At 45.1% G+C, this 18,180-nt stretch overlaps 1 protein-coding gene across 1 annotated transcript in view; it reads left to right on the top strand.

Annotated features, from left to right (window-relative positions):
* The first annotated feature begins 236 nt into the window (after nt 1-236).
* The window catches only part of UPK1B (uroplakin 1B), a 29,694-nt gene continuing 11,750 nt past the window's right edge, over nt 237-18,180 (top strand). The window contains exons 1-3 of the mRNA XM_040251248.1: nt 237-423; nt 15,099-15,186; nt 16,441-16,641. Of these exons, the coding sequence (XP_040107182.1) occupies nt 15,118-15,186; nt 16,441-16,641 (270 nt within the window). The 5' untranslated portion in view covers nt 237-423; nt 15,099-15,117. The remainder of the gene's footprint in view (nt 424-15,098; nt 15,187-16,440; nt 16,642-18,180) is intronic.

Genomic DNA, 18,180 nt, shown 5'->3' with positions numbered 1-18,180 from the left:
GACAACAAAAAAGGCCTTTTTAATGCCCAAGAGCAGAATTAAGGATTAAATCACACTAAGAAAAACAAAACAAATCAAAATCAAAACAGAAGCCCTGAGTGTGTGCTCAAGGAAGCCCAGACCTACGAGGAATCCAGACGTAGGATGAGATGAACCCTGTCCCGGTGCTTCCATCTGTCAGAATTACACATTCCAGAGCAGCAGAAATCTACTGGCTGAAAGTTTCCTGTTACTTCCGGCCCTAGAGAGGCAGGCTTAGGCAGCATCAGGCTCAGCCCATGCGAGATGCCTTCTCCCAATCACAGACCACCCTTCCCTGGTCCCAGAGGTTCAAAGGATTGGTGCAGGGTAGAAAAGCACCTCTGGCCAGAGCAGCGTGCCGAGGGAGCCGACACAGTACCAGGAGGAGGAGGAGAGGGTAAGGTGAGTAGACCCATTCCACTACGCAGGGAAGATACCTGCACTCTTTGGGCTGGGTTGCTTTCCTGGGAAGGGAGTGAGCTGTCTGCAAGGGAGAGGGGAAGAAGTTCATTTCCTGATGAATAGAGTCTGTCATTTTTTTGTAAGTTTGGATATTGTGGCTGTTCACAATATCTTTTACTTTAAACTGTACAACTGCTTTCTCAGCCCCTTTGTTATGGTTCAGTTCTCAGAACTGAGATAAAGTTCTTCTGTCGGGTATTATTCACCCATCCTGAATTCCACCTCACATTTCCTCACAGAAAAACCAAGAAAAATCCAAGAACCCTGGGAAAACCTCTATCCCCTGACTAAATCTCAGATTGACAGGCACCTTTGTGGGCTTCCAGTTTCCTTGTAGAGTCAGAAAAGCAAAAAAAAAAAAAAAATTAGCCTAGCAGAGAGAAACTTTCCCAGCCTTCTTGTCAGAAATCATTTGGTCCTGCCTATTCATAAGGGGATTTGTGAGGCAATTTATTCACATTTCTTTTCTGCAAACAGTTCTGCTTAATAAATGTTGAAACAGGTCAACAAATTAGCTTCATCTACACAATGCTATTTTTATATAACTTCTTTTCACTCTGCATCAGTTGGTGGTTCCATCAGGGTTTGCAGGTTGTATTTTTTGTTCTAACAACACTTCCACACATAATACAGGTTAAGATTCAAATAATATGAGTACTACTTTACATTTATGAACTTAAAACCCCACTTATAAATAGCTTTAAAGATACTTAAAACATTTTGAATTTCTATGAATTTTAATGTTTTTTTAATTAAAGAGCATGTTTATTGATTTTTTGCCTGAATAGAATTGCTAAGCACTACAGAAAGAACTCACTTAGACTGTATATAAATACATATTTCAGTTATGTATATAGGTTGGGTTATACAGTTTTCAAGCCTTGTAAGGAATTGTTTAGTTCTAGTAATTAACCTTTCTCCATGAGGAGAAGTATTTCTCATTTTGCTTTCTGTTACAACAGAGTTTTTAGTTTTTGTTTTCGTTTGTGTGTGTGTGTGTGTTTTGCTTTCTGCAAAAAAAAGGGGGGGGGCATAAAAATCAGCTCACCTGGGAGTTTTTAGCTACCTGGAAAGATTCACAGACTTGTAAATACAAAAGGGATCTTAGACACCATCTAGTCAAGGAAAGCAAATGAAATCTCAGAATTTCTTTTGGCCCCTCCTGCTTACATTCTTACCCAGGGCAAACAGTGGTCAGTCCTAGAATATGCTTCACCCTGATGCTGGAATCGGGGCCTCATGGACATGCAGGCTACCCACACCCCTGATGCGTCACTGTTCCCTCGCTGGGGCAGAGACCAAGTTCATGGGGAGGTACCTTAACCTCACCTCCCCCAAGGAATCTCCATAGTGTTCCTGCCCTGGGGTTGGGCATACCACTCGCATTGCCTGCACCGGAGGCCCTCGCTGGGCTGAGAACACCTGAGCCACTTCTTACAGCTTAGTGCTTGACTTCAGGTTGGAGAGTGACTCAGATCAGCAGAGCAAGCATCAGGAGGCAAGAGCTCACTGACCCATAGAACTCTCTGCAAAGATGGAAATGTTCTATACAGCAGCCGCTAACCACATATGGCTATTGAGCATTAGAAATGTGGCTAGTGCAACACAAGGACTGAATTTTTTTTTAAAACAGGTTGAACTTGATTCTTTTCTAAAAATTAATTTATTTAATTGGAGGCTAATTGCTTTACAATATTGTGGTGGTTTTTGCCATGGGTGTACATGTGTCCCACCATCCTGAAGCCCCCTCCCAAGGATTGAATTTTAATTGAACTTAATTAGAATCTAAATAGCTTCAAGTCTCTGCTAGTTACTACATGAGTCAGAACAGGTTGAGTTTTAAAGCAAGAAAAACTAAGGGATGCTCTGAGCAATGGGGGTCATGGCTGTGAGAACAAGTTCCTTCTTTCATCATTCATCATTCCCAGGGACTCATCATACCCTAAATGTAAGCAGACCAGCAATTGTCCTGATATAATCTCCACAGACATCTTTATCCTCACCTCTGAGTCGTACAAGCGTCTGATCTAGTTCTGGATTTCAGAATCTGGGTTAAGGCAATGGCCTATTGTCTATTTTGTCCTCTCCTATTTCTGCTTTTTTTTTCTTTTTCTTTGTCAAATTTCACTAACAGGAGCTAAAATGGGAGGTGTGGTTTGTGTGTTCTCTGGTCCAACAAACTTGGGTGAGGAAGAAGTAATGAACTTGAAAAAATGATCTCATGCTTGGTGGGTGAGTCTCTCTCCTTTTTCTCCTGCTTTGAAAATTGGTTTGTTTAGTGAGCAATGATTTTTAGACCTATTTTTCATTGTGTCTGGAAACATCAACACTGTGTAGATGAATAATTTTTAGAAGAAAACCAACTGAATGAAGACACAAGGGGAAAAAAAAACACACATAAAGAAAACTCCAGCCTCTTAAAAAAAATCTGCACTCCTCAGAGCAAAGGAACTCCCAGGATGTTGTGCAATTGGAATAAATCATCATGGTGCCAGGCCACTGGGCAGTCTTCCACAGGGTGGGGCTCACAGGGGCTTTACTATGTGTGGAAAATATTTTGAGGTGAACTGAGTACTTTCAGCCAGGGGCAATGTCATTTCTAAAGAGGACAGCAGCTACTCCATCCTCTGCCCTCTACCAATTCCACTTTCTAAAATTCACTCCATCCCATCTGCTTCCTTTACTACCCCTCCCAAATAACAACAAACAAAAAAAAAAAAAAAAAAAAAGGAAGGAAGAAAAAGAAAACGTTCAAATATATTTGAGGGAAGCATTGCTTTGAAATAACTCAGGAAAGTTTCAGGAAACCCCCTATCTGAAAAAGCTCACCCATACTGGGAGCTAAGAGCAAAGTGGAGAGGAGCAGACACACACACATTATCAGCAGTCAGTCCCTACCCACAGCCCCAAGCCCCCAGATCATGAGGCAGGGAGTTCATTGGTTCGGCTCTTCCCAGTCCTTGGGTCTTTTTTCCTTACATGGGGTCTTCCCTCTTCCTTTGGAAATTTGGATTCCTACTCAAATCATTCACAATGAGGCATTGATATTGACGGCTTGTGAGGCTCACTGCGCCTCTTTTATATGTATTTGCATTCTAACCAGGAGCAAAGGGGTGATTCTCGATTTGTGGAAATTTGGAAATTAAGATGAAGAATGAGGAAGACTTTGACTGGAGAGCAAGGGTAGAAAGTTCTCACCTTGTCAGCTTTTGCTTATGTGACTCCCCTCTGGCAGGGCATTAGGAGTTTCTCTTCATTTTAAGGAAATATAAAGGGAGGTAGTATCTCCCTACCTTAGAAAGAAGAAAGATCAGTGACAAATTTAATACGAAGTCTTGGTTTAAGAGTCAGGAGATCTGACTCTGAAAATGACACATCAGTGATCTTGAACAAGTCGCTTTCCCTTACCAGCTTTGGTTTCCTCGTCTGCACCAAGACGGGACTGACTATAAAGCCCCTCGGTTTGCAGCCAGAGCTGATACTGGATCATACTATGAACGGGCACATAGCCAATAATGACCCTGGGATGCTTGACACCTTAATTTCTCTGCAATCACATACCTTCTCAAGACAAAACTACTAAGAGTGTAGTCATTGACTTTAGAGTGTGTCACTGATCACGTAATTTGAAAGCTTCTGATTTTGTTTCTTTAACGCAATTATTCGTCAAATGACTGTTTTAAATGTACAGCAATCTATTCGTTTTGGGGTTCAGAATTAACTTATTAACAAATGTGGGTAAAGAAAAGAAGTAACAAAAAAGAAAGAAAAACAGGAACAAGGTGTCAGCTTAGGTTGTCATGGCAGAGGCTAATAGGGAAGAAAAGCCCCCCACACACACACATACACACAAGTGCACGGAACAGGACCCAGTGCAGGCTGCCCTTGAGAACTGTTTGATTGGGCAGAGAGAGGGAGGTAGGGAAGGAAGGATAATTCTGGGCATGGGCGCTTGAGGAAAGGAAAGGATTTTCAGCTGAGCTTCAGAAGATGGTAAAGAGTTCAAGAAGCAAAAATGAGACACCGCACAGAGGAGCAGAGGAAAGTGAGCCTGAGGCCATCGGAACATGGTTGGTACTGACTGAATACAAACTTTATACAAACTTGTGCTTTATCTCTTTGGTTGACTAGCCTCTCTTCCCTGAGCCAGAAGGAGAATAAAATTGGACTGGACAAAAGCTATAGACACGGGCAAAGGGAAATTATTAGTCTGTCTCTAGAAGCTGAAAAGCCAAAAAGGTCTCAAATTCAAGTGCAACAGAGAAGGAGAGGAGAAATTTGAATTTGCAGAGATTGGTGAGCAGGAGAGGATGTGTGGACAAGCAAAGCCATCTGGAATTAGGAAGCAAGAAGGCGCCTGCGGCTGAGCTTGTGCTGGGGTGGGACTCCACCCCTCCCCATCCCACTCCCACCCCCACTTGAACTGAGGATGCAGGGAGCCTTTGCAGGTGTTTAAGGAGGGGAGTGATAGAAAACCAGAGTTTGTTTTAGGACAGTGCATCTCAGGACTAAGTGACTGGCATTTGGGCTCTGCTTAGTCGCTCAGTCGTGCCCGACTCTTTGTGACCACATGGACTGTAGCCCACCAGGTTCCTCTGTCCATGGGGATTCTCCAGTCCAAAATACTGGAGTGGGTTGCCATGCCCTCCTCCAGGGGATATTCCCAACCCAGAGATTGAACTCAGGTTTCCTACATTACAGGCAGATTCTTTATCAACTGAGCTACTGGCCAAATCCAGCCCACCGCCTGCTTCGGTAAATAAAGCTTTACAGGCACAGAGCCGTGCTTGTTCATTTCTGTGCCCTAACTTGGTTGCATGTCATGGCTAGGCTGAGTTGTGACAGAGACGTTATCACTACAAAGCCAAGAACAGTTATTATCTGTCCCTTAACAGAAGGTTTGCCAAGGTCTGCATTTACTCGCTCAGTGTCTGTGTGTTGTTTTTATTCTTTGCCCAACCTTTGAGATGTCTTGATCCTGTGGCCCTGAAGACCGCAGCAGGCATCTGTCGTGACAAGAACATTGTCTGAGATGGCTGCAGGCCGTCAAACCAGGGAGCTTGGAGCTTTGACATTGATGTCCCCTCTCCCACCAGCCTCTGTGGACAGTCTAGACCCAAGGTTTGCCAAATGTCCCAGCAGCATCCTTTACAGAAACCTTTCCCACTCGGGATCCCAGGTGTGTTTTCCCTAAGCCAGCCCCCCGGCAACTGTTTGAACAATTTTGCCTCATCACATCTCCAATTCTTGGACTATGGGAGCAGGATCACAGTGACAGGTTATGCCCGGTCACACCTGGGGCCAGGCTGCTGGTCAGGAAGGCCCACTGAGCTGTGGAGAGGAGGTGTCTGGCTCAGGTAGAGCTATTGTAACATTGTAGCATTTAAAAAGAACAAGAGTGAAAATCTTAACCCGAAGAGACATTTGCACTGGGAGCACTCTCTCCTGTCTCCTGATGGAGGAAGCCCCAAGACCAGGGTCATTATTAGTTGTCTGGGTCCAAACAGCTGAAAAAGTAGGTGTCAACGTTTTACTGATAAAAAGTTCTATTACTTCCTCATCCCTCTTATGCTGCTGCTGCTGCTAAGTCGCTTCAGTTGTGTCCAACTCTGTGCGACCCCATAGATGGCAGCCCACCAGGCTCCCCCGTCCCTGGGATTCTCCAGGCAAGAACACTGGAGTGGGTTGCCATTTCCTTCTCCAATGCATGAAAAGCGAAAAGTGAAAGTGAAGTCACTCAGTCGTGTCCAACTCTTAACGACCCCATGGACTGCAGCCTACCAGGCTCCTCTGTCCATGGGATTTTCCAGGCAAGGGTACTGGAGTGGGGTGTTGCCTTCTCTGCATCTCTTATACTGTGCCAAAATTCTAGGGCAAGCCACACCCCAACCCAGGGGAGCACAGAGGCCCAGTCAGACAACTCCTGGAAGGGAGCCAAGGGTGGGCACAGCGCCGGGATGTGTGGGAGGGAACCTGGGGGCTAGGTTCAGAGAAGTGGAACTCACCTGAACGGACAGCCAGCCCTCTGCCTGGCACTTAGAAGGCATGTTAATCTTTGCGGAACACCACAACATGTTGATGTATTAGATTTAAAATAACTCAGTAAATCATGTTGGCCTAAGTTCATACTATAAACTAGATTTCAGCTAGGCAGGTGGTAGTGGGCACCCAAGATTTAAGGAAAAATTTGTGGGAGGAAAATGCTTAAAATGACCAATTCTGATCGTTCATTTCTCTTCAGCTTAGGAAATGACTGCCAATTATTCAATTTCGGCATCAAAGAAATGTTGCCCCAGTAGGTGGAATATCTGTGTTCTATAGGATGATTTAAGGACCTCTGCTCTAGAAACTTCACTCTGAAGGCAGTGTGTGGAAAGGAAACAGAAATGAGTGGATCCATCTGAGCCAGAAGTCAGGATCTGGAAGTGGGAACTAGAAAGAAAGGGTGAAATGTTCTCAGGAAATACCAGAAAATGATTGCATTTGTTTCTACCAAAACTATAAATCAGTTTAAATCAGGGGTGTGCATCTTGCAGAGTTCTCCACAGAAATAAGAGCCAATAGGATATATATATAGGAAAAAAGATTTATTTTAAGGAATTGGCTTATGTGGCTGGGATGGGGGTGGGGGGCTGGCAAGTTTGAAATCTGCAGAGCAGACTAGCAGCCTGAAAATTCAGGTGAGCTGGTGTTGCAGTCTTGGGTCTGAAATCTGCAGACTGAAAATTTGTACAGGGTTTCTATGTGCAATCTGGAGGCAGAATTGCTTCTTCTTTGGGAAACCTCAGTCTTTGTTTTTAAGCCTTTCAACTGATTGGATGAGGCCCAGCCACATTATGGGAGGGTAATCTGCTTTATGCAAAGGCAACTTATTTAACCATTAATTACATCTAAAAAATGTCATCACAGCCATACCTAGACTGGTATTATATTTGACCAAACAACTAGGCCCCATATCTAATCAAAGTGAAAGTGTTAGTCCCTCAGTTGTGTCCAGCTCTTTATGACCCCATGGAAAGTAACTTGCCAGACTCCTCTGACCATGGGATTCTCCAGGCAAAAATACTGGAGTGGGTTGCCGTTTCCTTCTCTGGGGGATCTTCCTGACCCAGGGATCGAACCCAGGTCTCCCACACTGCAGGCAGATTCTTTACCATTTAAGCCTCCAGGTAAGCCCTATCCTAATCAAGTTAACACATAAAATTAATCATGGAAGGGTATTCATTGTGGTACTTCCTTATCAGGCAGGCCAAGACAAAACTCAAGAAGTTTCCTAACTTTTTAAGGCATAACTACTCCAGGCTACAGAGACCATCACAGCTTATATTCCTTATGTAGAAAAGGGCCCACTTGTCCCTCTCTTTTGGTCTCTCTCCAAGCCTGACCTCTATGGAAAGGTCAACAAATTAATAATGTCTTTTTTTTTTTAATAACCATCAGCAGGGCACTATGTCAGAGTTTTTCTTTGTGCAATCTAAATAAGTTTATTAGTTTACCCTTGTGCACAGGCATTTATAAGCCTTCCAAGAACTTCAAAAGATTAACCAGGTCTGATCCTTTTCTGTCATAGAAATCACATTGCCTTTGTTCTAAGTGATCCAGTAACACAACCCCTCCAAGAGGTTTCTCCAGCTAGTCTACTAGGGAAGTAAACTCACTTGTCACCATTTTCTAAGAGGCTTTCCTAGGAGTTTAGTTTCCCCTTGAGAGATTGTGAAATATCAGCCTACACATTAAACCAGGGTTTTCCAATGTCACTCTTGAGCACCTTCTAACTTGTTTGGTAACTGCATTTTGAGCAGTGATCTGCCTGCATGTTTCTTTTCTGTTAGTTCTAGAAATAGCAGTTTCCAACCAATTTGGCAGAGAAGGCGATGGCACCCCACTCCAGTACTCTTGCCTAGAAAATCCCATGGACGGAGGAGCCTGGTAGGCTGCAGTCCATGGGGTTGCGAAGAATCAGACACAACTGAGCAACTTCACTTTCACTTTTCACTTTCATGCATTGGAGAAGGAAATGGCAACCCACTCCAGTGTTCTTGCCTGGAGAATCCCAGGGACAGGGGAGCCTGGTGGGCTGCCATCTATGGGGTTGCACAGAGTTGGACACGACTGAAGCCATTTAGCAGCAGCAGCAGCAGCAGCTGCAGCAACCAATTTGGGGCTAGCCTTGTGGTTAGGAAGTTTAGAGCTGAAGAAGGGAAGCTCTGGGAAGCTCAGGCTCCCGACTTTTGCTTCAGCCAGATTTTGATCTGAGTTTGTATATGAGAGTTTCATATTGAAGTTGTATTTTCATATTTCCTTGGAAAGTGTGGCTGTTTGTTCTTAATTGAAATATACTTGATGTACATTATATGTTACATTGTACAATAATAGTGATTCACAATTTTTAAAGATTATACTCCACTTGTAAGTATAATAAAATATTGGCTGTATCCCCGTGATGTACAATATATCCTTATAGCTTGCTGCTGCTCCTGCTGCTGCTAAGTTGTGTCAGTCATGTCCGATTCTGTGCAACCCCACAGACGGCAGCCCACCAGGCTCCCCAATCCCTGGGATTTTCTAGGCAAGAACACTGGAGTGGGTTGCCATTTCCTTCTCCAATGCATGAAAGTGAAAAGTGAAAGTGAAGTCGCTCGCTTATTTTATACCTAATACTTTGTATCTCCTAGGCCTCTCCCCCTCCCCACTGGTAACCACTAATTTGTTCTCTATATGTCTGTGAGTTTGCTTCTTTTCTGTTATATTCACTAGTCTGCGGTATTTTTTCAGATTTCACATATATATGATATCATGTTTGTCTTTCTCTGTCTTTCACTGAGCATAGTAACCTCCAAGTCCACCCGTGTCAGTGCAAATGGCAAAATCCCCTTCTTTATAGATTGTATCTTCTTTATCCATTCATCTGTTGATGGACACTAAGCTTGCTTCCATATCTTAGCTATTGTAAATAATGCTGCTGTGAACATAGAGGTACATTTAACTTTTGGAATTAGTAGGGCTTTTTCTTTTTTCAGAATATGCCCCAAAGTGAAATTGCTGAGTCATATGGTTTAGTTTAGTTTTTTGAGAAACCTTTCCACAGTGGCTGTACCGATTTAGATTCCCAATGTGCTTCTGTTTTAAAACAAAATTAAGTCACTAGTTTTAGGTGCCTTAATCATTCACTATGTGTTCTGGTCTGTCTGCTTCAAGAAACTGAGGCAAAGGCAAAGAAAATAAATATTGGTTGGGTAACCGATACTGTGTTAGAACTTCACCCATCAGTTCAGTTTAGTTCAGTTCAGTCGCTCAGTCGTGTCTGACTCTTTGTGACCGCATGAATCACAGCACGCCAGGCCTCCCTGTGCATCACCATCTCCCAGAGTTCACTCAAACTCACGTCCATCGAGTCGGTGATGCCATCCAGCCATCTCATCCTGGGTCGTCCCCTTCTCCTCCTGCCCCCAATCCCTCCCAGCATCAGAGTCTTTCCCAATGAGTCAACTCTTCGCATGCGGTGGCCAAAGTACTGGAGTTTCAGCTTTAGCATCATTCCTTCCAAAGAAATCCCAGGGTTGATCTCCTTCAGAATGGACTGGTTGGATCTCCTTGCAGTCCAAGGGACTCTCAAGAGTTTTCTCCAACATCACAGTTCAAAAGTGTCAATTCTTCAGCGCTCAGCCTTCTTCACAGTCCAACTCTCACATCCATACATGACTACTGGAAAAACCATAGCCTTGACTAGTTGGACCTTTGTTGGCAAAGTAATGTCTCTGCTTTTCAATATGCTATCTAGGTTGGTCATAACTTTTCTTCCAAGGAGTAAGCATCTTTTAATTTCATGGCTGCAGTCACCATCTGCAGTGATTTTGGAGCCCCCCAAAATAAAGTCTAACACTGTTTCCACTGTTTCCCCATCTATTTGCCATGAAGTGATGGGACCAGATGCCATACTCTCACGTAATTTTCATAGTAACCCTTTTAGTTAAATCTTATGTTACCCTTTTAGAGAAAGCTCAGAAAGATTAAGTAATTACCAAAGGCCACAAAACCACTAAGTGGTGAGCAAGATTCAAACCTAGATCCAACCAAAGCCCATGTTTTTCTCCTTCACTATAACCTGTTCTGCAGTAAAGGTCTAGGCCAATAATTCACTCATTTATTCTTCTCATGCAAATACACATTTTAAAAATGCATTTCATATACTCTTTTAGTGAGTAAAATAATTTATTAAGTGCCTACCATGTGTAAGGCACTGTGCCACCTAGGACCGAAAAAGGCAAATTAAACAGGGTTCCAAGGGTCTTCTCTTGCTTTGGAGACTCTCACAGTAAAGTGCAGGAAGCCCTTCATAGGCTGACACTGGGAGGAAAGAACGCACAAGGGCAGCAGAACAGAGTACTCCCTGAGTCACTTCTGTGTCAGAGAGGAAGCGGCCCCAGCATAGAGGAGGAAACCTGAGGGTCATCTCTGCATCAACTCGCAGTCTGGACCAGAGGCTCCAGAGCACCCCAGTGCCAGAGGGACGGGGCCTGCCCCGTGGTGGGTGTTAACCATTGAGGAATGCCAGTGGAATGCACAGAGGGCCCCTCCCACATGGACGTGCAGTTTGGTACCTGACTCTGTCCATGCCCCAAGCATATCTGGGAAGCTTTTTCCCTCTCCCAGTGAGCTCCCCTCCACCCCCGACCATGAATCCTTCCATAGAAAATAAAAAGGAGCTCAGGTGGGAGATGGGTAAGGCTTTCAGGACCCTCCAGCAGAGCAACCCTTGAGCAGGGAGCAGGGGAAGGTGAAAGAGGCTGCTTCACCCCAACCTAGAAGCCTTTGGTTGTAGCATTGGTAACCACTGAAACCTGCTTCCTAGGGTCCAGGAGTCACTGGTACATAAAGCAAAGACAGCCCAATTATTATTCATAATTTCTTATGTTGGTAAACAAACTTGGTGTTTACCTATCACTTTCCCATCTTTTATCTCAGTAATCACAAAAATCCCACCAGACAACTTGTATTCTATTCATTTTATACATGAGGATTGAATAGACACTGAGTTGCATTGCCCAGGATTACACAGTAAGGACTGGGCAAGACTGAGTTTGAACCTTGGCTTTCTAACATCAAGTCTGGGATACTCACCGTTAGACCACAGCCAGTAGATCAAACTGTGAGCTGCTAGAAACCTACATTTGGGCCCCTAACTGCCACACCTCTTGACATTTGTGGCTGTTTGGAGGATGGGATAAATATTTTAGGTCTTCTAGACACCAACCTAGTCTAACTACAGGTGGCCATGGAGAGTCTATGAAATGCTGACTCTCACGTTAACCTGCACGTTTGCACCTCTTACTTCTAAAAATTTTGGTACCAAAAGGTGGGTCGGAGAGCTCCAGGTCTGGGATGCATCTAGACAGGTTTTCTAGAACAACTTATGGGTGCAGCCTTGGGTTTACGGAAAATGTGCAAAAATTAGTGCAGTGTTGAGAGGTTAAGAGGCAAGAACTTAGGAGAGTGAAGAGAGACCTAGTGATCCTGACCTTTGCAAAGACAGGATCATCTGAGCAGGAAAATGTAGCATCTACCCTCTCCGCTCCCGGATAAGCAGGACAACAACCCAGGTGTTTCTTTTCGTTCTCAAAGTGTCAGCCACGTGGCAGATCTTTATAATCTGCCCTGTTAAGTGAATGATCTGGATCTGGGCAGATCTGGGTTTGAGTCTCAGCTTTTACATTTTGCATTTTGCAACAAGGCCTTGGGCAAAGCAATTAATCTCTTTCACTCTCTTTTTTTGCATCTGCTAAATGGCAAGAAAACAGCTTCTCCCCTAGATCCTCCAGGGGAGAATCAGCTCAGCTGATACCTAGATTTTAGCCCACTGGGACTCATTTCATGCTTCTGACCCCCAGAACTGTAAGATGAAACCTGGGTGTTCTTTGAGGTCACTAAGTCTTCGGTAATTTGTTACAACAGCAACAAGAAACTAACACAGATTTTGGTGAAAATCCCCATCTCTCAGGTCTGCAGAGAGGATGAACACAGAATGCCAGCATGTGCTGAGGATATCATTAAGTCATCGCAACATGACAGCTTTCACCATCGCTTTGTTCTTTTGTGCCATTATCTAAGTGAGTAAGCACCGCTGAAGGAGGAGAAGAGAACTCGTAGCGGAAAAGGAGAAACATCTAGTGGGCAGCAAGCTGAGGGCCTTCCCTGCCCATCCACACAGTCCTGCCTTCCTCAATCAGTCGCCGGCCGGCTGCCTCCCTGACACCTCCTACCTCATGCTTGTCTCAACTTCTTCATTTCACTCTCCTTTCCCTCAAACCAAGCTCCCACCTGCCTCCTTCCTTCCTTTCTCCCACTCTGGTCCGCATTTCCCACCCTAATTTTGACTTGCAATTCTCCCACAAAGTATTCCTGGGTCTCTTCCCCTTCTTTAAAACTCTGTGTGGCAGAACTGTCTTTGGGATCTTGTGGGATATATTTAGGCCACTGGGGCCAGGTCCTTTGTTCAGGGTCCCATGAGCTCCCCCTCTTTCTTTGGAGACCTACCTGCCTTTTCCCTTTTCCCCTCTACTTTCCTCCTTTGTTCTATGGGAGTACAGTCATTTTTGCTTTGAATCCACATTGCTATCATCACACTTTAAATTCCTTAAAGGAACAAACTGCCTTCTTTCCGTTCTTTAAGCCCAACTAATCACCACAACTAAGTTTCCCCTGCAGATGGGTGCTGGGTGCTCACGAGGCTGCCTCCAGCCTCTCGGGACATTTACCCTCTGTATGTATCTCTATATGTATCTGTGTTGCCTGAACTTCTACCTCTCACGGTCTGTGTATCTGTGTCTAGTTTAGATGGTAACCCAACTGGTCAGGAGCAGTATCTGCACATTCCAGGGAGGGACTTTATAACATGTTGAGCTGGCTGTGTGAGTAAGGCTCCCGTCTGTGGAGGTTGTACATTAACTCCAGACTCTGGCTTCACTCTGTCTCAGGGCAACCGTCTCAGGGAAGAAATGACACTTCTAAGCCTGAAATGACATTTCCAACCGGAAAGAAATGAATGGCATTTCTAATCCGAAGCTCCGCATAGCAATCTTATAACAACGGCCCCGTTTCTTCCATTCACTCAGCAAACACTGATGACACGTGATATCCACCGTATGCCGCATTCTGGGCCAAAATAACTCTCATAAATTTCAACTCCTTCAGTTTCTACCACTAGCCAAGTGAACGGGTAGGGGAAAATATTTAGAGATGTTTAAGATTACTTGGAAGGTTGTAAATACTTACATTAGAGTGTAACAAAGAAGTTACAATTTAGCAAGGTCTGAGTCAAATGGAAGGCTTGCTTCCCACGGATTCAGGACACACACCAGGACTTCCGCCAAACTGGCTCATTTGTTATCTCCCAGGCTCTTCACTCTTCTAAGGCTCTGCTCCCTGATCTTTCCTTTCCTTTTACCTGGAATGTCACTCCCACTTTCCTCCCACACCCACCGACATCTATTTGATACACGGAAACCACACAGACCCTGAGAGCATTATCTCTTCCCTCCTCAAAACTCTGATGTTCTTAAGATCTTATTACATGCGTTATAATGATTTGGGAACACAGCTTCCCTACTAAAGCCTGAAAGTCTAGAATGCATCAATCTCCCTTATGTATCTTTGTATACCTCAAAATGAAGTGGATAGTTAATTTAATAAACAAAACACTGAGAGATGTGGATAGCTATAATTCCAGTGTAAAAGTCAAAATAAATCACCCAAACACTTACCCCGCATTCCTTCCAGAGAATCCTCACCAAGGGAGAGACACATTTTTTAAAGTGCCGGACACAGTATTAAACCTCGTAAATACTTTCTGGGAGCCACATGGGCTAAGAAGAAGCACTTGGGCTCTAGAGTCACGTAGACCAAGCCTCCAGCCCAGCTCTTCCATTTACTGGCTGTGAGACCCCAGGGAATTTAATTTACCAATTTAAGCTTGAGTTTCTTCATCTGCAAAATGGAGTCTCCTCATCCTTTTTCTTTTTCTACCTAATTGGGTTATGAAAATCACATATGTGTATGTCAAGCCCCTAGTAGAGTAGCACATAGAAGGAACGGTTAGCCCCTCTTTCTCCCACCACCCCCCGCTCAACGTGACAGAGTATTTTTAATTTGCCAGCTATATTTGAAGACAATAAGGCCTCCTGAAAATAATGGTTTTTAACAGCTGCCCAGAGTCTAAATGGGAACCAATTGCCCATTCCACCCACATGGTTTTCCTTTGGGCTTCAGCTTGCCATGACCAAGGGCAGGAAGAACCATACCAGGGACCTCAGGGTGCTTCGTCACCACCTCAGGTCTGTCCTGGGTGACTTTGGGCCTCAGTTCATCACTCAGAAGGATGCAGTCTGTATGTTGCACATCTTAAAGAACTCCTAAAAGCTGATAATCAGACTCAGACCGGCTTTACCTTTTTTTTCTTCTAACGAAACATCCTCCATGGCTAAATGACTGCCTGGCTTAGTTTGGGTGCTCCAGAACACAAGGAGGCACGATGGTGTGAGCTAGTTCTGCTGTGGAGCTTGCAGCAGTTTTTATTCCCTGCTCCTATCCAGTTGTAATGTTCTCAACTCTGTCCACAGCTTGGGGGAATTCCTGAAGATGGCGAAAGACGACTCCACTGTTCGTTGCTTCCAGGGCCTGCTGATTTTTGGAAATGTGATTATCGGTGTAAGTAATGAGTATTTTCCAGGAAATTCTGCTCTTTCTGTAATCATGATTTTAGATCCAATAAAAGTGAGACTTTAAAGGAAAATAATGCGATAGAGACTGGTTCCCTTCATCTTTTCTCCCTTTTAAGAAATGTATTAGTAAAACATGCTAGCTAGAATTTAACAATATGAATAATCCTATGTAACTATGTAAGAGAGTTTCCTGGTAGCTCAGTAGTAAAGAATCTGCCTGCAGCGCAGGAGACGCAGGAGACTTGGGTTCGATCCGTGGAGTCGGGAAGATCCCTTGGAGAAGGGCATGGCACCCCACTCCAGTATTTTTGCCTGGTGAATCCCATGGACAGAGGAGCCTGGTGGACTATAGTTGACAGAGTTGCAATGAGTCAGACATGACTGAAGCAACTTAGCATGCACCCAAATATGTAATATATCAAAAGACCACATGAAAAATGAGAGATACTTCCCTCCAAGCTTTAAACACCAGCATCTAAAAGGAGCCATGCCTACCATGGTTAGTGTCCAGGTATCCTCAACACACACACGGCGGTGTGTCTTTCCTTTCCCTCCTGGGTTTGATTTCCATGGACTCCACTATTGGGGGCAGGTGTCTGCATCTTCCTGTTCTGGTCACACGGAGGCCAGGACTGGGATGTGAGAGCTCAATGGCCAGGCTGCACGGGCACAGTGAGGTGAGAACTCTTAGGAGTCAGGATCGCTGGCTCTGGGCCCAGCCCTGCCTGACTCTGTGTGACTCTGGACAGGTCATTGTCTTTCTGGGCCAAGATCCTTCATCTATAAAATCCAGGGAGCAGGAAAGATAACCACCAAGGTTCCTTCCTCCTCCAACATTGCCTGGTTCTCTGGCACTGATAAACATGACCAGGGCCAGTTTAAATATTTATTACAGTCCAGGAATTAGGGTGGTGGGCAGCAGGAATGAAAGTGAAAGATGAGCTTCCTACAAGAAGTCATTGTTCGAGTGGTCCATGCCCCCAAGAGTTTTATGGATGGTCTGAAATTGTCTGGGTCTCGTCCCAAAGACTAAAGTAGAGAGAAATGTGGAAGGAGGCATGAAACCAGTTCACAGGATGGAAGGAGCTGTTTGGCTGCCTGGCAGTGAGGAGTTTAAGTCAGCTGCTTACAGCCTATGCAGGGGGCAGAGTTAATCCCTCCCAGCACCGCCCCCTCCTCCATCCCTTTCCCAGCGCTGCTCTCCTGGCCACCAGCCTGACTGAACCCCCTCTGCTCACAGATGTGCGGCATCGCCCTGATGGCAGAGTGCATCTTCTTTGTATCAGACCAAAACAGCCTCTACCCGCTGCTTGAAGCCACCAGCAATGACGACATCTATGCTGCAGCATGGATTGGCATGTTTGTTGGCATCTGCCTCTTCTGCCTCTCTGTCCTGGGCATCGTGGGCATCATGAAGTCCAACAGGAAAATTCTTCTGGTGGTAAGACCTGAAAACTCTGTACATTTCTTTCCTGGACCAATTTTGATGCACTGTTTCTTCTTCCCTGAGTGCAGTGCTTTGGTTTTCATCAGGGTAGGTAGAAGCAGGTGCCAGGTGAGGGGTGAATAGAGGGAAAGACCCTCCCTGCATGTGGGGGCAAGGATGCTCTCCTCTCGCAAGTCCAGAAAAGTCCAGTACAGAGAAGCTGAAGGGGAGACACCTGGGGGGTCACCTACTAAGTACATTCTAGATCTTGGCTTCTCTGACTGGTGTCTGCATGTGCCCAGCAAATACAACCAGGAGCTACACGGGCCAGAGACACAAAGTGAGAACTCAATGATCAGATTTTTTTCTCCTGAAAAAAGGTAGTTTAAAATCTTATTATAATAGTAATCAAGTGTTAATATATTAGGATATAAATCACAAAATATGCATAAAGTTTTAAGAGAAAGCATGAGCCTCCTTAGACATTTTTGAGCTCAAGGCTGATGATTTTGTGGAATGGCCTACACTTCCCATCTCATGCATTCACTCTGCTTTTTAGGGACCCTGGAAACCCTTGCTGGGCTCCAGGTAGAGATGAGTTTCAGCTCCCACCTACCTATGAAGGCTCTAATTTTGGTCATCCATAGGGAGGTTTCTGCCCCAAACTGCAGACAGCAGGTTGTGCCCTGACTTTGCAGGTGGAAGCAGATTTTCAGCCAGCCAGGCTAAGAACCCTCGGTACTAGGTCTAAACTTCCACTTCCTCTACCCATGTTCAGGACAGCAGTTTCTCACCCCAAGATGGGGCCCCACTTCCTACCCAGAAATATCTCTCCTAGCCAAAGGCTGCAGGACCTGAGTTCCATCTTCATGGAACGAGTCCAGCAAGCTAAGGTGCCTGTTGGTTTGCTTTTCCTGTGGACTAACATCATGCTGGTACCCAGGGAATGTAGAATATTTACATTCTCTGGGTCCTTAGTGTGAGTTAGTCCCAGGGCAAAAGCACCCACCTTTTCAGGGTGGGGAAAGGAATGCAGGGAAAGGTGTCCTTAGAGGTGAGCTTCAGCCGCGTCCTGGTCTCACTCTAGCCAGTCATGTGTGCACGGCACAGCTGCGAGCACCCTTGGCCATGCCTGGCAAGGAGACCGAGCCATGCACCCTCCATGCGACTGAGGAGAAACACCTGCACCCTGTGTCTCCTTTCTGGAGCATCTCTGGGGGGATTCTGAGCCTTTTTAAGGGGAGCAAGCAAAGCTCTCGACAAATAGCAAGGCAACAGCTATTACAGCAGGGGACACTGTCATGACGCCTCTGAAGGGGCTCCTGCTGCTAACTGGGAGTAAAAAGTAGCCAAAGCCATTTCCTGGGCAGAATGGTTAGGGCGGCAGAGGTCCAGCTCTGAGAACCAATCGCCCCTGCCCAGGTAGGAAGAACGGTTTCCTCTGCGCCCCTCCCCAGAAGAACCCGAGGACAGTAAGCAATGTGCAAGGCTGAGGACAGCAAAGTAGTCCCCAGCCCATATCCAGAAGTCATCTGTCCTTCACATATTCTCCAG

Source organism: Oryx dammah, unplaced genomic scaffold (genome assembly GCF_014754425.2).
Source record: "Oryx dammah isolate SB20612 unplaced genomic scaffold, SCBI_Odam_1.1 HiC_scaffold_2, whole genome shotgun sequence".
NCBI classification, from domain to species: Eukaryota; Metazoa; Chordata; class Mammalia; order Artiodactyla; family Bovidae; genus Oryx; species Oryx dammah.
Note: the sequence above shows the minus strand (reverse complement) of the source record. Positions and strands in the feature narration are given on the sequence as shown.